This window comes from Gavialis gangeticus, unplaced genomic scaffold (genome assembly GCF_001723915.1).
Source record: "Gavialis gangeticus isolate Ggan-Ray unplaced genomic scaffold, GavGan_comp1, whole genome shotgun sequence".
Lineage (NCBI taxonomy): Eukaryota > Metazoa > Chordata > Crocodylia > Gavialidae > Gavialis > Gavialis gangeticus.
This window is the reverse complement of record NW_017728994.1, coordinates 24,628,218-24,650,428: the sequence shown is the minus strand read 5'-3', so window position 1 is coordinate 24,650,428 and position 22,211 is coordinate 24,628,218. Positions and strand designations below refer to the sequence as shown.

The 22,211-nt window shown below is 43.9% G+C and overlaps 1 protein-coding gene across 2 annotated transcripts in view; it reads left to right on the top strand.

Annotated features, from left to right (window-relative positions):
* The window catches only part of ADK (adenosine kinase), a 713,431-nt gene that overhangs the window by 357,341 nt on the left and 333,879 nt on the right, over positions 1 to 22,211 (top strand). For both annotated transcript variants that reach the window (XM_019502383.1, XM_019502384.1), the window contains exons 5-6: positions 3,538 to 3,710; positions 18,825 to 18,933. In XM_019502383.1, the coding sequence (XP_019357928.1) occupies positions 3,538 to 3,710; positions 18,825 to 18,933 (282 nt within the window). The remainder of the gene's footprint in view (positions 1 to 3,537; positions 3,711 to 18,824; positions 18,934 to 22,211) is intronic.

Genomic DNA, 22,211 nt, shown 5'->3' with positions numbered 1-22,211 from the left:
AGGGAGCTTAGGAGCAACCAGTCTCTCCTCTAATAATGAATTTTATTTCCATTTTGGTTAATCACCATCAAGTGTTTTAGTCACTCAAAATCACATAATTTGCAAATATATTCCCATCAGTGAAGGACCAAACACCAATTTTGGACAAAGAGTGGTCCTCCTAGGGTTATTGGAACCAATGGACAGTTACTCTTTTTTTTTTTTTTTTTTAATTTATCCGTGAAAACATTTTTTATTTCCATAACATAAGTGAGACTGGTTAAAACAAAGTGATCACTTTTTCCTTATTCTAAATTCCTTCCCAAAATGTCATAGTCGCAAAATGTAATTTTGGGCTGTGTCAACTGGAGTATTAGATGTAAGGCATGGGAAGTGATAGTACCACTCTATTCAACACTGCATGGGCCTTAGTATTTTCTGTGGTGGTGGGCTTCATAGTTTAAGAAGGATATGAAGATGCTAGGGAGGGTCGAGAGGTGTGTGTGAAAATGACAGAGGCTTGTAAGGCAAGCTCCGTGAGGAAAGGTTGAGAGAGCTAGGTATGTCTAGCTTGGAGAAAAGGAGATTAAGGAGGTGACATGGTAATAATTTTCAGAATATTTGAAAGGCTGGCATAGAGAAGAGGGAGAATGACTGACTGTTCTCCTTTGCCCCAGAGGGCCAGACATGAAGCAAAGGTTTTAAATTGTAGCAAAGCTGATTTAGATTAGATCTCAATGGAAACTTCCATACTGTTAAAACAGTAAGGCTATAGGCTGCCCATTGAAATTGTAGTATCTCCTCCATCGGAAGATTTCAAGAGGAGGCTGAATAAGCATTTGACAGGGATGATTTAGGAATAGCATGCAGACAAAAGCTTGGATAAGTGGACACTTGAGGTCCCTTGCAACTCTATGATCCTTCATGTTAACAGGTTGTTATAAGAAGTAGGTGATTAATCTGCCAGTGTTCTTTCAAATATCACATTCCCATCAAAGGAATATTCTTTAAATAGTTAGATATGAAGAAAACTTTAATTTTTTCTACCTGCATAGTTCAAAAGAGACTAGACTCTCACCCTAGGTTTTCATCTCCTGTAGGGATAAACATAAAGGAAATGGCATCATTTACCAGCACCCAGCAGGATCTGTATTGGAAAAGTGTTGTAATTTGGCAGTGTTCACATGTTGAAGTTTTGCTGATGTTGTCTTGCCCCTAGCAAAATGCCACACATTTTGATAGTTGAAATTTGTAAAGCAACAAGCATCTGAGATCAAGAATTCTAATTTGGATCAAGATCCTAAGATAAAATGAAAGCAACGTTGCAATCAATCTTTATTCAGTTAGCACTTCTCAGCTCACCATCATTTGGAGGTGGTAAACTCCTCATGGGGGAATATGTGAAGGTAATTCAAAGAAGCTAAGACTAATGTGTACTTCTTCACATTAATGCTGTCTGCTGGCTTTTCACTCTTCATCAGAATCCTGTTGTTTGATGTGGTTCTGAGGTTCGGGGGAAGGAACTGATTCAGTGGGCGTGGCCAAGTAACAGGAACATGCAAAGGATCATCTTAAAGAACTCTAGAAAGTAACCTTTGTCCCTGATAGATAAGTTACATTGAAAACAAAGACTGCCAGTGGTTTTAAATAGTTTATGCAGATGGCATGCTTGAACTTAAATTGGCCAGTAGTCAAAATTGTGGGATTGTAGCAGTAATTCTCTTTGTCAAAGGACTGTGGAAGAATGCATGAAATGTCATTGCTGCTTGAACATCCATCTGGCAGTATAGAAAGATGAAAAAATAGTTGGTGCATCATATTCTAAAATATGCTAGATATCTAAAATTCTACTGGAGCTTTTTTGAGAAACTGGAAGTATTCGTATAGAAATGATGCTTTGATAAGTGCTGTCTGTAATGTACTCTGCAAATTCTTGTAATTTGTGAGAGTAAGACCTACTTTTCAGTGGCAGACACCAGAAATAGTCTACTCTTAGCAAAAGTGAAACAAGCTCCTTGCTTTCCTTTGCATAATAGACTGCATTTGTAATCTTGCAAAATAATCTATTTTACTAGTTTCCAAACACAGTAGATTTTGAATGTTGACTTCAAAAAGGATTTTACACAAGAGATGTTATGGAGAAGCTCCTTATGGTACAGAGGTTCAGTTACCTCCTTTTCTATTAATGTAGAATGATACTGAATAGATCAGCATAACCAGTCAAATGTATATCTTTGTGCACGAGAGGGAAAATATTGTCACTATATTGGAAAAATATTGTATCTGGGAAAAAATAGCTTTTTTCACATGAAAGATAGCATAATTTATGTTGTTTCATTAAAAGATATCATGGAATCAGTTTTGTCCATTTTTCTTATTAATGAAGACTTCTGTGTGATTAAAGCATGTCTTCCCTCTGTATCTAAAAGGTAATGGAGATGTGACTAAGCATGTATTTGCAACTCAGTTACTTGACCTTTCTACAACCCACAGATACCGCTAATGCTGATTTGTAATGGAGACATTATCGTTTATTTAAATCTCGATTAGGAAACAATTATAAGCAGGGTTTTAGCATGGCAGTAAATTGATGTAGCCTTTAATTCATACTATAGATTGAGTGGATAAGCTTACTGACTGTAATTAGGGGGAATTATAATGACTTCAATTGGTTGACTCATCTCTGGCAGGATAGGGTCTACTGATGTTTCTTCCTGACTTATTATTTTTTAGTTCACTTTGAGTTCTACATTGGTGTTCAGTTCTATTTTTTCCATTTTGATACACAACACAGATAGTTGCAATTGATTTATTGTATCTGTCTTTTTTGATTTTAATAGAAGAGAAGCTTGACGAAATAACCCCACAGTTAACAACACGATGCAGTTACACTCTTTAAAAATCAATTTACAGAATTGCTTTCAGTAAAGTCAAAGACACCTTTTTATATAAGGTTTAACAATGTGAATAGGATCATTCTCTTATTTTGCATATGACTGAATGTTAGATAAAAAGGATTGGTTTTAATGCTCTTTATGTTTTTGTGTCTATATTGTGAACATTTAGGAATGTTTTATATATTTTATTCAGATTTACCTTATCTTCTGCTTTGGCTGCTCTTTTTTATATTTTTTGAAGTATATTTAAAATGTCCTTTAAAAAAATTCCATCTTGGTTATTTTGAGGAAACATAGAAGCACTGATTCCTCATGTCTCACAGGCAAGTGAATATTCATAGCAGGTCCTTATGATATTTCAAGCCCAATGAACACTGTTCCTATTTTATTTGAATACAGCTTCTAGTGGATGCACTCATGACTTTTACTTCAGTTTTGAGCTACTAGACATTTAACATGAAAGTTCAGTGTGAACATTTAGTTTTTTTATTGAGCTTTCCTAAGTTAATGTACCTAATATTCTTTTAACCTGTGGCATAGGCGGCATGTGACTTGTCTTAGATTTTAAGTATAGCATTATAAGGCCAGACAAGAAAAGAGAAGAAAGAGGAGACTAATCTGATGCTAAATTTCTTTGTATTTGTTTTCTGTCCATCTGCAGTGGATGATTCAGAGCCCTTACAAAGCAGCAACTTTTTTTGGGTGCATTGGAAAGGATAAATTTGGGGAGATCCTAAAGAAGAAGGCTGAGGAAGCGCATGTGGATGCTCATTATTATGAGCAGAATGAAGAGCCGACAGGAACTTGTGCTGCCTGCATCACTAGTGACAACAGGTCAGAGACCTTATCTCTACAAGTTACTTTAGCACTTCTTAAGGATATGAGCACTGATAAAATAGGCAACTTGTTTCGGAATATTTGACCTTTAAATATATTGTAAATTCTAATATAATAAAGGGCTTAGTCCGTCTCTCTGTCTGTCCACAATGCTCTTTGAGCACTCTGATTGGTTACTGAAACAACAAATCTGAGTGCTCCAAGAGCATTCCGGACAGGAAGTGGCGGCAGCAGCATGGTAGAGCGCCACCATGATGGATGGGACGGAGCTGCGGGGTGAGGCCTGTGCTGCTGTCTTTACCATCCCCTCCTTCCCCCCCAGCCCTGCTCCCTGGAGGCAGTGGTGGCATGGGGTGTACACACTCCTGGGAGGCGACAGCAGCACTCCATCCTTTCCCTCCTCCCCAGTCATTCCTGACAGGCAATTGGCTAATTTTATAATAAAGTAGTTAATAACACTGATATGGGAAGCAGGGCATTGAGGATGGCAGACTGTTATTTTTGTTCTTTCATATTCATATTTCAGTATCAGGTGCATTACAGTGAAAGAGTATGAGATAGCACAGTAATCTACAGGCACTTGTTGCTGAGATTTAAAGCTCACAGTTGCTCTAGATCAGAGCTGTCCAACTTCTAAGCAGCTGGGACCACATGTTGCTTGGGCTATGTTAGTATGAGTCATGGTCTTGTTAGTGCTCCTACCCCACCTCATGTACCGCTCATGCGGGTGGTGACCACCTCAGCTTCCCAGCTGTGGGTTCCCCAGCTGTATTGTGCCATGGTCTCCCACAACATTTTGGACTGTACTGCACCACTTACCTGAGGTGAGCAAAAGAAGTGGAAGCTGGAAGAAGGAGGGGAAGCCTGGAGACCCTGCAGCAGCCAAAGTAATGGGGGGAGTGGTGCCAAGTGACAGCTTGGGAGCTGCTAGTTTTGTTCTAGGTGAAAATTTATGTACAAAAAATTCTTGGAAAATGTTAGCCATAAAGTTTATTTGTTTGCTAGGTTAAGGGTGATTGTCACATCACAATGGAGTGAAGAAATGTATTTAATATTTTATTAATATTTAAGAAATATATTTTAATATGTAAGAATTAAGATAAATATTTAAGAAATTAGCATACGAAGGAGCATACTAAGGATGCCAATTTATGAGTCATTAGCTGCCAACTTATTTGTTGCTGTACAGAAAAATAAGAAGCTCTATATTTGTAACTGCTATTTAAAAGTTTAGATGAGAACTGTAACTCAAGTTCTCATTGAGGCAAGGCAATGAACTAATTCTTGCCGATAAACTAACATTTAACTAACCATTGCTATGTGTTCTATTTGTACACTGGATTTTTGTTTCAGTTAAATTCCTTGTTTTACTTGATCTTTGTATTATCAGTGTTTTCCTTATCAGACCTTTTTGACATGGTTATACTTTCTTAAAATTGGAGCTGTGAACAAAGCTCTTCATGATAACAACCATGATTTTCTCTGGCTTTGCAATACATAACACCTCATTCTGATTAGAACATTTTGGGTGTTGCTGCAATCGAATACATAAAAATTAGAGGCTAAAAAGAGAATTAATATATAGCAGATAATTTTCAACATGCTTCTTTCTCCCCCAACTCCTTTCTTTCTTCCTTCATTATTGTTGGCACCTGATTATTTTTAAAGCTTCAAATACCTGTTACTCAGGGATTGAAAAAGTCTTGAGATGTTAACAGTGGACCAGGTAATGTGTTTAGGCTTCAGGACAACACATTCCTTAGGGTTATGGGAAGGTCAAGAACTGCTAACTTGTACATACACAGAATTTCCATATCATCACAACACTTTTCAGTTCTGCTTTAATTTATTGAGGAGATAGACAGTACTTTTTGAGATGGGTGATTTTTTGAATGGTTAGTACTTGCTGAAGTTAGGAGGTTTGACATATTTTAAATTGGATTTGTCAAGGTTTCATAGAAGGGGAGTGTATGTGATGGTCTTCTTCAAAGTTCTCTGGCCCTCCTATTGAGTGATTGGCATCCTTTCATCTGTGAGAGATGGTGACTATTGCAGCCCATGGCAAAGATAGTTTGCAGTGTCTCAAATGACTGAAAAGTCCTATCTGAGATTTGCATGATCTGTGGCAGTGGTTGCATGCATGTGTGTCATGATTGGGTGGTTCAGGAGCTGCTTGCTTCCTGCAAACTCTTTTCTCTTAAAGCTGTTGGAGCCAATTCCTGTCATGGACTTTAATCCCCTTGTGGAGACGGTGATGCCACTGTTCCAATCGCTTTCCAGAGTTTCCCATTGGTCAGGATCAATTCCAAATGCCTTCATATCTTACTTGCTTGTGTCTTTATAGTGAAGCTTGCAACATCCTGTTGTTCTTGTTCCCTCTCATAGTTCTCCGTATAGCATGTCCTTAGGTATATGTCTATTTTCCAATCTGCTCAGATGGCCTAGCCAGCACAGTCATCTCTGTTTGAGTAGGGCTGTCACAGTTGCTAACTTTACCCTTTGAAAAACCTCTGCATTGGTAACTTTATCTTGCCATTTGGTGTTGAGTATGCGGTGTAAACAGTGCAGGTGGAAGCTGTTTAAACTTTTCTCTTGGGGTGCAGCCTTTCTGATGCAAACATTAAGTTCTTCATCCAGTGAGAGGTTGGTGGTCACTGTGGAGCCTAAGTAGCTGAACTTTTGGACTACCTCTATTTGGTTTCATTAAGAGTGATTGATGGATCTTGTGAAACATCCTGTCTTTGCACAACTGTTTTTTTATGCTGATGGTGAGAGCAAATACCTGGCAAGCTCTTGAGAGGCAATCCATGAGTTCTTGTACTAGGTCTTCATTGTGGGCTGTAAGGGCAGCATTATCAGCAAATAGTTGAGTTGGATTTCTTATATTTGGAGTGTTATGTTCTTATTCAGGAAGAGTAGAATTTCTTGTCCTACTTCTTTTAGTGGTGGAGAGATTTATGCAAGTTCAGATTAGTTACTGATGAATTCTCTTTTGCCTTGCTGTACAAGGCTTTTCTTTTCAGAACAAGTAAATACCCAAGGGTGTTTCTTAAGAATATTAAGAAGTGAGAACTTGAGCTTGTGGTCTGTGTTAGATCTTTTTAATTCATTATGAGAAAACTAGTCCCTTTCTACTTCCTTTCTGCAATCCGCCTCTGTTTGTCTTTTGAGGACTGAGACTAAGGAATGATATAGAGAGTTTGTGTTAGCCTCCTGATTGCTGCCCTTGTATGGAATTTTTTTCGTGGCACTAAGGAAATCATGCATATTGTGAATGTCAGCAAGATGTTGAATCTCCTTCGCCTTGTCTTCCCACCATCTGTTTTTCATATATCAGGTCCTCCTTTAGACCTTTGCCTTGGCTTGTTGATGATTCAATTTCTTTTACTTGCAGTTGGTGTCATTCTGCCAAGCATGAAAGGCCTAGTGCTTGCAATTGAACAACTCTTGGATACCTGAGTCGTTCTTATCAAATTAGTCTTGGTGTTGCTTGGTAGAGAATCCAAGTGTCTCTTCGCAGGCACTGATGACAGTGAACTTGAAGGCACCCCAACCGCTGCCAACATTCTCCCATTGTTGTTGATTGGAATTTGCCAGTTTTTCATTGAGACACTAGTAGAAGAGGTCTTGCTTGATTGGGTCTTTGAGTCCTTCAGTGTTGACCTTCCATCGGCATTGCTTCTGCTGTAGCCATCATTTGGGAACCAGTTTGAGTGACTTAACCAAGCAGATGAGTCCTTGGTTGGTCCAGCAATCATCACCTCCTAGCATAGCCCAAGTGATGTGAACATCTTTGTGATCCCAGGCACGAACAATGACATAGTCAATCAAGTGCTGATGCTTAGATTGAAGGTGTTGTCATGATGTCTTGTACCCATTTTTCTGGTGGAACAGGGTGTTGGTGATGATGAGTCTGTTCTGTACATTTAATAAAGAGGATGCTTTGGGAAGTTCACCTTTCCCACTGCCACCTTGCCAATGGTTCTGTTCCAAAAATTCAAGTCCCTACCAACTCTGGCATTGAAATCACCAAGCAGAATAAGCCTGTCTTCTACCAGAATGTCAGAAATGAGTTGGTCAATGTTGACAGAATTCCTTCTTGGTTTTATTGGCGGCATCAAGAATTGGGACATACACAGCGGCATATAGACTACCTGCCAATATGAGGCAGAGAGTCATGAAGCGCTCACTGGATGCCTGTATACATACATCAAGGCTGCTCTGATGTGCTGTTAGTACAGCATGTCAGAGCAGCCTTGATTAATTGAGTCTGCTGATGTGGGGTAATTACTGTGCTCCAGCAGACTCAAGCGTCACATGTATCAGCATCCCTGCAGTGAAAAATGATGATGGGGGGCACTTTAACTAAAACTTGTTTGAGCCCCCACCACAATTTTTCAGCATGGGGATGCTGATACACATGAAACTCCAGGTGCTTTAATTAGAGCAACTCTTGGAGCTGCTCTAATTAAAGTGCCCCCCTGCCTCCCGGAGCACATGCATAAATGCACATTAATTCCGATAAGGAACTCATTGAGTTGGTTTATGAGTTCATTCTTAATGGGTCTCACTCAGTGCATCAGTGTCAGTGTTGTATCATCTGAGTTCGAGCCATGATTGCAGTGTGGCACTCTGAATGTTCACTATTAGGAATTGTCCATGACGGTCCTCATGTTCCAGGTCCTGAAACTGATTGTGTATCTCCACTGATTTTAATTGCAGTAAAGGTGAGTCCACTGGATATGGTTATCTCAGGGGTGGGAAGAATACAGCCTGTGGGCTGGATTCAGCCTGCCAGGTACTTTAATCCGACCCGTGGCACCCCCAACAAATTGTTCCCTGCCTAGCCCTTCTGCCTATGAGGGTGGGAGCGAGGCACCTACAGCCCCTCCTTGCTAGCCTTGCTAGCACCGGGCAGAGCTCCTGCTGCAGGCTTTCCTGGTGTCCCACTCCCTCTGGGCAGCAGGTAGAGAAGTGGGGGGCAGGGGTGAGGCTGCAGCTGGGTGGGAGTGTGGAGCTTTGGGCTGGGACTGGCAGCATTGCAGAGCCCACACCTAGGAGGGCAAGGGCAATGCAGAACTTGGCTTGCCAAGGTGTGGGTGTGAGGGAGGGTGAGGGAGTGTGGGGACACCCCTCCACACTCCCCACGCAGCTCACAGCCTTGGCAGGTAGTGGGGGCAGCAGCAGTAGCAGGGGTTCCTTGTGCTCGGCACTGGTGCCTGGCTCTGGCTAGCACTGCACCTTGCAGTGAGGAGTGCAGCCCCTGCCAAGCAGTCCATATTCCCAGCACTCCCAACGCTTGCACAGCACAGGAGGTAAGACCCAGACACTGGATGGGGAAGGCAGCCAGCTCTAGCACCTGGGGCTTCCCTCCCCTGCGTGAGTGCTGGGGAGCACTGGCAATAGAGACTGCCCAGTGGGGGCTGCATTCCTTGCTGCAACATGCAGTGCTGGCCAGAACCAGGCATCAGTGCCTCCACCTGCGGCTGCTCCATGGGGAGAATGTCCGGAGTGTCCCCACACCCCTCCTACCCTCCCTCACATATACACACACACACCCTCCCAGTGTTGACTGCAGGAGAAGACAATATGATCCAGAGACCAGCATGTTCCAGAGCTACACACCTACATCCCACAAATGCCACACAATCCCTAAATGAACCCTATCCCCCCCACACAGCCACTCCCCCCACACTGCACCACACACCCCCCATCATACACCCCCCACCATACACCCCCCAACCATACCCCTACACAGTATAAAACACTAAAAACTTATTTTTGAATTGTTATGTAATCACCTCTATATACAATACACAAACACAAATCATGAAAAAAATAGTTTTTGTACTAAAATTAAAATATTTTATAATAGGTGTTTTACTTTTAGTGTATTTGTTTTTTTCTGGTTCTAGGATGGCAACCCCCCCTCCCAAAAATAGTATTTCTAGGGGGGGCAAAAAGAGGGACTTCTAGTGGCAAAGGTCAGGGGTTAGCGATGGGACTTCCAACCCCAAGATAGCAACCAGGGTACGGGGCAACTTTGTCAAGGCACTGGGCTACCCATGTGGCCCTTGACAGCGCACCAGACCTCATTAAGCAGCCCTCCACCTGAAATAACTGCATGCCCCAGGGTTATCCAGTTAGGAAAAAGGAAGGCCAACTGTTTACGGCATCTTTTCTAGCCCCCTACCATATGGGGTGAGCAGAGCAGACCCTAAAGAGGGTTGCTCAGGCATAATTACAGCTGCCAAATCACATTCCTGCCTTGTCCAAGTGCCAGATAACCTTCTTATAAGTGCCACCTTCAATCCAGTTCATGAATAGGAGCTTCCAATGCTCACATGCCTGCTCCTGTTATCACTAGCTGCTGACCCAAGGGCTTGAAAACATGATGGAAAAGCCATTTTCATGGAAGACTTTTCTGGATGTCTTTTGTTGTGGAGAACCTGCTGCATGTCAGCTTCTACACGGTTCTTGACAAAACAGGACCTTGATCCAATTGTAAGGAGGCCAAGATACTTGGAGATCTTGGCCCACTGCAGCCTTTGTCCACCTTTCCAAACATTAAGATTCTAACATTTTCTTCTGCCTGCTCTGCCATTGAGGACTTGTAGACCCATGGCTGGAGCCAGACAGGCTTATTATAGTGGTGACCTTTAGTCATTATGTCAAAGCACCATCGGAGGATATATGTGGCTTTTCAGGAGGGAGAGCATTGCCATCTGCTGTCCCCACCTCATACTGGTGGTGCTGCCACCGGTTGGTCCAGGACTGCTCATTTGTCAGAGTTACCTCTGACAAATACCTGCGTATTTTGCAGCTAATCTTCCCTGAAGGTTAGCTGCACTATCCACCATCTTTAGACGTTGTGCATGGCAGTACAGCTCTGTTGCTAGACTACAACTCTGCCAACAGAATATTATGCCATCCATGATATGCACAGTTTCTTTAGTACCACCGAAGCCATCTACAGTCAGAGCATTCAGGGACCAACTGACTTGAGACCTAAGGAGGGAGGAGACCTGATCGAGGAAAGGGGTGTGCATCAACACCTGTTGGAAGAGCATTTTGAAGACTTTCTCAATCAAAACTCTGTTGTTGATGCAACACCCTGTCAGAGACTATCTCAGAATTCTTCCAACCACTGATGAGGTGAGAAAAGTAGGGTGGTGCAAAATTTCAGCAGCCGTTTCATTTCAGGGATGTTTCTGACTGTTTGGGTGCCTGAAACACCAAATCCAATTTGAAACAGAAGGCTCCGAAACATCTCAGAAACAAAATGAGGCATCTAAAATGTTCTGGAAATGTTTCGGAAAATTTCAGCGTTTCAGAGGTGGGCTTGCAGGGAAACAGCTGTATGCTACTGCCCTGCCATGAGATTTAGCTCTGCAGGGAGTAGAGATCTGCACCAGGGGTTTCCTCACTGCTGCTGCCTGCCCTGCCCTGCCCTGCACTGCACTGATGATGTGAGGCTTCACGGGGCAGGCAGTGGCAGCGAGGAGACCGTGGCATGGATCTCTGCTCCCTGTGGAGCCAGGTCTCATGGCAGGGCAGTACTGGTTCCTGCTGCATGACCTGATTCCACAGGGAGCATAGATCCAGGGCAGGCAGTGGCATCAAGGAGACCCCGGCTCAGTTCTCTGCTCCCTGTGGAGCCAGGTTGCATGGCAGGACAGTGCTGATCCCTGCCATGCGACCTGGCTCCACAGGGAGGAGAGATCTGTGTTGGGGCCTCCACACCGCAGCTGCCCATCCCTCACAGCCCCACGTCACTGGGGCAGTGCGGGGCAGGCGGCAGCAGTGAGGAGACTGCTGGCACAAATCTCTGTTCCTTGTGGAGCCGAGTCATGCAGCAGGGACCAGCAAGCTTGCTCATCACTCTGCACTGCTTTCCTGCCCCACAACCCGATGTAATAAGGATCAGCGATCTACACGGAGGTCTCCTTGTCTGCACAGAGGGCAGCAGCCCTCCCCTGGATGAGCCACCCACAGCTGTGAACTTCTCCCTGCTGGGACCCTGTAGCCCCTGGCTGAAATGAAACAGGACAGTGATCTGAAACACTGAAACGAATCGCTGTCCTTCGAAACGAATTAATCTGAAACCAAATTGAAACACAGCCATTTTGCACAATCCTAGAGGAAAGCCATCAAGCAGTCGAAGAAGGAAAAGGCATTTGGAATGAATGGAGTCTCTGCTGAAATTTTCAAGCATGGGGAGAGGTGTTTACGTCACAGTTCCATGCCCTCATTTTAATGATCTAAAATGATGAAGGAAATCCCAGATGACCTTAGAGACACCATGATCATGATGGTTTTCAAGGAGACAGGTCCAACCATGGAAATTACAGAGGGATCACCTTGCTGTCCTCCACAGGAAAGATCATTGTGAGAACCCTCCTGAACTGTATTCTTCCAGCTGTTGAAGAGCTCCTCCTGGTTTAGGGTATCAAGAGGCAGAACTGACATGATCTTCATTGCTTGCCAGCTGAAGGAAAAATGCCAGCAACAACATAAACCTTTCTGTGTGGCCTTCTTTGACCTTATGAAAGCCTTCAACTTTGTCAGCTGAGAAGCATTGTGGAGGATCCTTCCAAGTACAGATGCCCACTAAAATTTGTCATCATTCATTGCATGCTCCATGGTTCTATGCAAGTAGTGGTTTTCAGTAGTGGATCTATCACAGATCCATTTGAGCTTAACACTGTTAAGTAAGACTGCCTCATTGGGCCAGCACTTTTCTTGATATTCCTTACCGTGGTACTACATTTGACCACCAACAAACTTCCAGTGGGAGTGGAGCTAAACTACCGAATGGATGGTAAGCTGTCTAATCTCAGCCAACTCCAAGCTCAAACTAAGACTACCCCAACTTCCATCGTCAGAGTCCAGTACACTAATGAATGATGCTGTAGCATGTGCTGGCTTGGAAGCAGATCATCAGGCAACTGTTGATGTCTTTACCAAAGCACACAAGAAAATAGGACTGCTGCTTAACACTCAGAAGACTAAGATCCTTCATCAACAAGCTGTTACCAGCAGTCCCTAGCTCTCGCAATTCTGATTTATATTGAGACTCTGGAGAATCTTGAGTATTTCTGTAATAGTAAGAGCTTTGCTAAGAGCAAGAGTTTTGCATGCTGATTCCATAGTAGGCCGGTGAAACAGCACGTAGCCTCCTGCTCTGTGAGCATGACCAAACCATGAACCTAGATAGTAGAATGTTGTAAGACAGTGGAATGAGGTAAACACCAGGTGCATTGGATCAGAACTCATCCCCAAATTCCTTGCTTGAGATAGCTCAAGATAATGTTGTTTACTCCAGACTATATAAGCTGTACATTCTTAAGTTATGATGGGTTCCTCAGCTCTGGCAAGAGTTCCGACTTGCGCGGAGCCCCGGTGCAGGTTATTGCATCCCCGGGATCGGGACACGCCAGGGCCAGGGGAACCATGCAGGGTGGCGGCTGCCACCTAAGGCCAGTGTGAGGTGACCATACTCTCTGCTCTGTTCTATCGTCTGCCTCTGCGAGTATCCTTAAGTAAAGCTTTGCAAGGGTGAAAACAACCGTGAGTACATCCTTTGTTCAAGTGCGGGGAATCTTCTGAACCCAGTAGTTCATCCTAAGACAATTTCCCATACCTTGAAAGCCTCTGATGTCAGTGAAGAAATCCAACATCGCCTCAAATGTGCAAGTGCAGCCTTCACACACCTAGGGTTCAAAGATTGTGACATCAGATTCAAAACCAAACTCATGGTTTATCATGCAGTTGTGATCTCTACCTTACTGGATGGAGCTAATATGGGGACAGCATACAGGAGACACCTCAAGTTGCTGGAGAAATACCATCAACGCTGCCTGCAGCAGATCATTCGAATCCAGTGGGAAGACAGACGCACCAATTTTAGCATCTTCTTGCAAGCAAATATCACAAACATCAAATTCACTGGACTAGCCACGTCATCCGGATGTCTGAATCCAGACTCGCGAAGCAAGTTTTATTCTCCAAGCTCAGTCAAGGCATACACTCAGAGGAAGGCAGAGAAGGTGCTTCAAGCATGTTTTAAGGTCAACTTGAAAAAACTGCTGCATCAACATCAACTCGTGGGAGACTATCACCAAGGACTTCACCAAATGGAAGAAGAGTCTGGTGCAAGGAGCTTAGTATTTTGAAATCTCACAATGACAACAGGAGCAGCAAAAACAGCATGTCGTGGAGCAAACTAAGAAGCTAGAGCCACCCATCCCGCATGGAAACACATGCCCAAGTTGTAATAGAACCTATTGATGCAGGTTTGGGCTTGTCACCCATCTTCAGACTCGCAGATAAGGCAGTCATAGAAAACAATCATTTTTGACTGTGAGGGCCTGCTGTGGATGATAGAATTCCGCCCCCCCCCCCATAAGATGGGGAAATGGGAAAAAGATAAGAGAAATGGACTTTCGAGAGATGGTGCGCATCTCAAGTAGGAATAATCTGCTGTAAATTCAAACAAGCTGAACCTCGCTAACCTCATCACCAGAAGCCAACTTCCTACAGCCCAAAACACTGAATGGATCCAGACCATGCCATGACGTGACATGCAAAATGTATCTCTAGTACCCCCACAAACTGCGCACCAGAATTTATTACAGACAAGAATACCCGACTATCTGTGGGTGCATATTTCTCACAAGAAAGCCACTCTGTCTCCAATCTCTCAGTCCTGATCCTCAAAGAGAATTTACAAACCACTTTTCACTGACAGGCCTATGAACTTCACTTTATCAACCTCCTAGTTATAGAAACTCATGGATTCAATATAGGCATTGGATTTGTGACACACTACAACTTGCCTGACATCTGACTCCCCAGATACCTTTCCACTTTTACCTGCTACATCCCCCTTGCCCCCTACCCCAGCCTGTCTCTTACCCCCTGACACCTCCATTTCCATTTATACTGACTGGCTTTCTTGCCTGCATTGCATGCCAGCCTCTGGCTTCTTTACTATTCCTTCCATCCAGGAAGAGGACAAATACACAAACTAGGTGCTTCCTCAGCCTGATGAAGGGTTTTAAACCCAAAAACCCACGCCTCACAGATTACATTCCAGGCAGCTAAGCTCACTCACTGGTGACTGGAGGTTATAAGGCACCTCCTACCTGCCTTCCACCAGAGAAATCCTTAGTCCTGGCATTTCCTGGGGCTGCTGTGCCACCGGTAGTCCCACCAGGCCTCCCAGCCCTAGCAGGGTGCAGTTTTAGGTCATGCCCAGGACCTGGGGCTTCCTCCTTCCCCATAGCTCCAGCAGATACCTCCAAGTTTGTCCTGGCATGGGAGCTCAGCAGGCACATATTCTTCCCCTGCTGGCTGGAGATGCACTGAGTGCCACCTCTGGCTCTGAGAGCAGGGCATTAAATGGTTTAAAAAAGAAAAAAGAAAAAGGTTCAGACAGAGTGAGGAGGGTAGCACTTACTCCATCTGGAGGTGGAGCTTGGGCAGCGGGAGATTCACCTTCAGGAACACCAGCTGTTCCACCAAACCAGGATTCAAGGAGGTGTGGTGGGGTGTCACAACATCCCCAGCAGTGCTGAACACCATCTCACTTGGACCACTGGTCAGTGGACAGGACAGGTGTTCCAGGGCAACCATGGCCAGATCCTGCCACATCTGGATGCAGGTTGCCCAATAGACCAAGGGGTCCTAGTCCAGCAGCACCACGTCCTCGCCGAGATAAGTAGCCACTGAGGCCTTGGCACTACCTGCCCAATGCTAGGGTCTGGTGCATCTGGACCCTACCATTGAAGCCATGCCCTTGTCCCACATTGGCAGCGCCTGTTGTGGAGGAGACTGGCTGCTGCTGGGAGTGCTGGCATGGGGATGTGGATCCTCCTCTTCCATGTCCCCGTGCCTCTGCCCTTCTGCCTCCTAGATTCTGTTCACCAGCACCTCCATCCAATGATCCAGGGTTTTGGAGGCGCACATGCTTCACCGTCGGGTCACACATGGCCACCAGCATGTGGACTGTACTGGACTGCAACGGATACAGCCGTTTCTTGATGCTGTCTGCCAGCTGGTTCACCCGTGCCTGCACCTTTAGTGAGAGTGGCTTGCCCCAGCCAGAAACATTGATTCTTTGGAACTTCTCCATTTGGTTCTCAAGTTCCCTCACTATGGGGATCACCTGGCTAAGGAGGGCATTGCCAGTGCTGATGGTCTCAGTGGCCTCAAGGAATGGCTCCACCAGCCTTTCCAGTGTGAGGTATGTGGCGTTCCACCAAGTCTCCACATCCTGGATGATTTTGTGCTATGAGAGGCTCAGCTCTGTCTGTTTGTCCCACAGCGTCTTGGCCCCCCGTGATGCTGTGATGGAAGTCCCCCGCCACTTTCCTGCACTTCAGAATGAGCTGGCCAGTTGTGACAGTGCCATAACCAGCAGCCCTATCCCCCTCCAAGGTGTCCCTGACTATGAGGTGGAACTTGTTTGCCACACAGCAGGTGGCAACAAAGTTGGCATAGTTGGGTGGCTTAATCATATTGGCCCCATTGTTGGTGACCATGAACCCATGGGTGAGCTTGCCCTGCTCAACAAGCCACCCTTGCACCATGTGGTTCATGGCCACCATGATCTCCCTTGCTGTGGGGGATTCATCCATCACCTCCGCTTGAAGGAGAGCACACCAACACCCTGACTTATTGCCTCAGTGCCCTGTGAGGGAGAGGTAGGCATGATCTCCACCCTGGCTGCTCCAGATGTCTGAGGAGAAATGCAAGGCTACCTGCGGACCTGTCTTGCACAGCTCTTCCCTCATGTACTCCCTGCATGCCTCATACAGAGAGGGCACCACTACCTTGCTGAAGGTGGTGCGTGCGGGCACTTGGTAGGATGGGGCCACAAGAGCCATCAGCCGTCTGACCCCAGCTGCTCAAGTAGGGAGAAGGGTTAGCCATCCAGAGCAAGCATATCCCCAATGCTCTTGGTGATCTCACTTGCCTTTGCACCGCACCCCGCTGTGTGCCCACCTTTCCCCCACTGTTCCAGGGTGATCTGCCTCTCCTTTGGGGGAATGGGGGCTTTGGAGTGAGAGGGGGACTTCTTTTTGGGCATGCTCCCACCAGTGCCAGGGTGAGGAGGAGCAAGGGCAAGGGGCTGGTGCCTGCAGAGATGCATCAGCATCCCCATGGTGCTATAGTGTTTCTTCTCCTTGCCCCAGCTGGTCTTATATCAGCAGTGAAGGCAGATAGCATATCTGGGAACATCTACCACCTCAACATGATCCCACACCACACTACCTCCTCATTTCTGGGATGCAGGTGTGGATCCTGCCTGAAACCCCTTCTCAGCAGGCAGAGGCACAACAACAGGAGAAGCAGACTTAGCTGAGCTGCTTGCCTCCACAACCTCTACCTCATCTTCCTCTGAACTGTCTCCTAGAGAAGGAGACCTGGCTCTAGGGGAACTTGGAGGGGAGTAGAGCACAACTCACATTCCTTCTTGGTCCCTGAAATTTCTTTTGCTAGGGCATTCAGGTCCCCTACTTCCATATCCAGCTCCTCTTCTGGCACTAGAAGGCTCAGGTTGGGAACTGAAATGGGGGTGGAGGAAACTGTCATGCTGGTGCTGCTTGTCATTCTGGTGGTGCCGGGGGGATGATATTATGGCTGGTGTTATTGGGGAGGGTGCAGATGCAGGCACTGGTCCCACCTCCTTGCTGCTACTAGCACCAGAAGCCTCATGCCTGCTAGTGCTAAGAAACAGGCTGCATCAAAATTTGGAGGGGGGGGAACTTATAACTCTCCCTCTGCCCCCTCTCCTGCCCCTCTGCCCCCTAGCGAGAGGACCTGGCACCTGCCTTTCCAGCATGCTTCATATTTCATGTACTGGAAAAAAATGTGTGTCTGGATGAGTGTGTGTATAATAAATGTACATGTATTGAGTGTTTTCCAGGCAAAGCACTGCTTTCTTTTTGTTTGGGGGGGAAAATAAGAAGAACAAATAACAGGGTTTTTAGGGCAGGGTAGGGAAGGGTAAAAAGGAAATGATTAATGGCAATGGCTACAACTTGGTAGCATGGCACTACCAAGCTGCAAGCCAAGCTTACAGATGTTGCTCTCTGCTGCTGCTCCAGACACTCACAGATGCAGCTGCAAAATGGCATACAGCAGTTCACAAAGAGCCTTTTTATGGTGCTTCGCTGTCCCTCCCCCAGAGCACTGGGATTGGAAGGGACCTCAGGGACAGATCGTTGTCACTGGCCAGCTACAGATGTCAATATCAGAGCAGTCTCACCCCCACCCCTTCTCCCTCCCTCTTAGTTTATCTTTCCCTGCAAGCCCACATTCGAAACTGCTCTGAATCAGCTCTGAAACATCTGAAACATTTCAGAAACATCTGAATCATTCTGGAGAATTTCCAAAATGTTTTGGATGGCCGTTTTGTTTCGGAGCTGTTTTGGAGCCTTGTGTTTCATTTAGGATTCGGTGTTTTGACCATCAAAATGTCCAAATACAAAATGAAACGGCCATCAAAATTTCACAAAGCCCTAGTATGTCTGTGTGTATTTAGTGTCAATAGTGCAGTAGCCAACAAGTATTCTCAACATTACCAACAATTAGCTTGTGCCTAAAATCAAGAACTGAGTAATCTTTTAGCATCTTAAGCTACAAATGTTATTTATAGCAATATTTTCATCTAGCTATTGTTTCAGTCTAAAAAAAATGTATAAATTGATCAATTTTAGAGAGGCATCTTATTGCAATGAGTTCTTTCAAATTAAATTAAAATTCTATAAATGGGGAAAAAATGTTATCACAAACTCTCACCTCCATAAAACATCTACACGCCATTAATGTCACTGATTTTTATGATGTGGACAAATAATCTCAGGAAACTGGATGACGTCATACACTGTAAGCAGAAGAATTAATATTTTGTTTTTAAAAAAGCAGACATTATTAAATAGCCATGTTTTTTAAACATTACTTGCCTGTTATTGTTCTCTGTTTTACACTCTGATGTAATTTACTTTAAAAAGTCCTTGTTCCTGGTGGAAGAATTGAAGCCATGTTAAGAAAAGCGCTGCTGAAACCATCTGTAATTGATGCCTTTTTCTTTTAACATTTTAGGTCCCTTGTTGCTAATCTTGCTGCTGCTAATTGTTATAAGAAGGAGAAGCATCTTGATCTGGACAAGAACTGGAAAATGGTGGAAAAAGCCAAAGTTTATTATATAGCAGTAAGTTTAGCTTATTTTAAAGTTGTCAAGTGTTTGTGTGTTACAGCAATCTCTATAAAATTTAAGCTATAGTAGAATACATTTTGCATGTAGTGTAAGAAGGCTATGGAAATTACTACTACTTCTATAAAGTGGTTTGATTTGTTTATCTTTGCGTTTACTGCAATATTAGTATATTTTAGATATATGCTTCTTAAAATGAGTGCAGGAAACCATAAGAAACCAAAAATACTTTAAGAGCTTCTGTAATAGTGCATCAAATTTACATTTCACATTTGCTGGCAAATTGTTGTGAAGGATGCACAGATTATGTAGAAAAACACTATTAGCATAATTATTCACTGCAAACAGTTTGAGCTTATTTGTGTGAACAATCTTAATTGCTGTTTATTCCATAGTAATTACCATGGCACCTTATAACTCAATATTTCAGAAACAATGATCATGACAAGTCTCTTGAATGTGGGCGGGGGTGGGGAAAGCTATGATTTAATGATAAAATCCTATTTCTGGGATTAGAGTTGGGTTTTTTTGGTGGGGGTGGGGAGAGTAGTGGTGACAAGAGTTAAATCCACAATTAGTTTATTTGAAATGTATTGAAGCTTAGTGTATTTGTGTGGACTGCATACTGCCTAAATACAAAGAGTGAATTTGTTTTCATTTTGCTCTGATGTTGATATGACTGATTACAATTAGCAAATGTATACAACACCTATGATAGATTAAAAACACATAATATGCATATAATATATGGTTTCCGTATGACAGCTGCTGCCATTCTGCTACCTGAGCTATGCGGGAACAGCTGGTAAAGAGTGTAAAAAATTGATTATCCAGGAGGAACAAGTTCATTGAAAATACAGTTATTTCTTTCAGCTAGTGTTAATGTCTCCTACAGCCTGTTAGTGTGCACTGCTGTAGGCTTTACATGGTTGTTATTGATTCTTGTGTATGGCCAAGACTGCCCCTTTATAACTGTCAAAAAATACTTACACTGAAAAGGTTATACAAAAGAAAGACATCCCACTGCTCCTGCCACATATTTGAGATACATTTCAAGAATACATATTTCTTCAATAGCCTGCTCATTTTTAATTTATATTTTAAAAATGAACTGTGTTTTCATTTCCAAATAATTATACTGTAGTCTATTCTGAATGACACACTTGGGGATAAGTGCTGTAGGCTAAAAATTGCAGAAAGGCTAAGAGTATTGTTCAGCAAAGAGGAATGACAAATGTTAGCAAGCTACTCTACACTAAGCTTTTTTGTTTTTCTATATCTTAGCATACTTGCATATAAATACCAGTGAGTAATGTATTTTTGAGAAAAAATATTCTCAATGGAGATACTTCATAGAACATGTGAAGAGTTATACAAGGTGACAAAGGGATTTTGTTGTATAGATCCAGCCTACTCTATCCTAATTTTAGTTTTGAAGCCTGTCTTTTGTGTTCAATCTGTTTGGATCAGCTACATGTTGAGGAGCTGATTTATCTTTTTGGTCAGGAATATTCTGTAGGAGGCATCCAAGCTTTATTCTTTTTGTTGACCAAGAGGCTGAGAATTTCCTTTCAAACTGAAAATGCTACATTTTCTCACAAATAACCTGCACCTTTTTCCCCTAAACCAGCTGGGAAAAAATTGGAGTGCTCATTATATGCAAGGAACAGGCTCCCCGTGGGCCTGGACATTTGGCAGCAGGGGCAGGGGGTGGCAGTGTTAATTTTTATGGGGCCCCTTCCCCTCTACCTTCCATTGCCACCAAATGTCCAGACCTATATGACACCCCCCTCTCTAACAACATGCTCTCTCAGGCTTGCACGCATAGCAGGCCTGTGGCCAGACCCTGCACACTGGCTAGATCCAGCCTTGGGACTGGTGCACACCTCCAGCTCTGGCATGTCAGGGTTGGAGCCAGCATGTGGCCCTGGCTCTCAAGCCTCCAATCCTGGCATGCAGCCTCCAGTTCCCAGGTCCCTAGTCCTAGCTAGTAGCCCCTAGCCTGCAGCCCCAGCATGAAGCCTCCATCCCTGGAGACCCAGACCTCAAGTACTTGCCCATGCTCCAAGATATAGGATCTTTTTTCCTTCTTGGAACCTTCCAAAAATATTGTGTGTTATATTATGTATTTTTGTGTTATATTTGGGACCCTGTTATATATAAGAAAATATGGTAAAATTGAAGATGTGCACTTGGACTGGAAAAATAAATAGTTGTGAAATGCTGGAGAAATTTTTGAGCACGCTCAAATTAAGGGAACATTTGGCTTTAGGAAGGACCCTAAGAATATTAGTACAGAAAAAGCAGATCAGTATTTTGTTTTTTGCATCCTTCACTAACATTTCTCTGTTGTAACTTCTGCAAAATGTATTATTGCCACCACCACTACTCAAGCCAAAAAATAGGAGTACTGAATTGCAAAATATGATTAACATGGTGATTGCATGATAAATTGTAATGTTCCACATATTTGAGGAACTTATGGGGGCTAAAATGGCAAACCAGCCACAAGGGTGTTCCACACCTTTAAATTAAATGTGTGGCATGTGTCCTAGATCTGGGGCCACTAATATCAACAAGCAACTGAAGGTGGAAGCCCTGGGTTGGGTTCTGAATCCAGGACACAAAAGTATCCCCTGCCTTGCAGCACAGGTCTTTCATGTCTCTGTGTGGGAGAGCTCATTAGTTCCCTGTGATCGGGACCATGTCAAGCCCCATGCTGCAGCTGATGGGGTTTAAATGGCCCCATGCAAGAAGAGCCCATTGGCATAAAATTCGTTAAATCCCAATTGCACACAGAATTCCTCAGATCTCTATTCTGTGACCATAACATCTGTGAGCAGCCTAAAGTGTTTTTTCATGACTTTCTAGAAGCGTTTTAATGTTAAAGTTGCTCACAATTTTCTAAACCAGTAAGGGCCAATGTTTTGGTAGGTGTGCCACAAAACCCTACACCCTCCCTAAGTCCCACTATGATTGTCTTCCCCTGTCTGATCCATTGCTTTTCTCTCTTCAGTTGCTGCTGTTCTCTCTGCTCCCTCCCACATCTTCTCTAAGCCAAACGAAGTGGCTGTGCGTGCTTCTTGTGGCACACATGCCACATGTTGGCCACCCCAGTGTAAACTATTCCATCTGTATTAGGGTTCAGTGATTTATTGTTTTATTTGCTTGGCTGAGTGTTTATTCTTATAATTAAATGCATGCGTAGACTTTATCTAGCCTGTCATTATCTCTAAAAGTCTCCACCTTGGATATGCATATGGATAGCTGCAAGG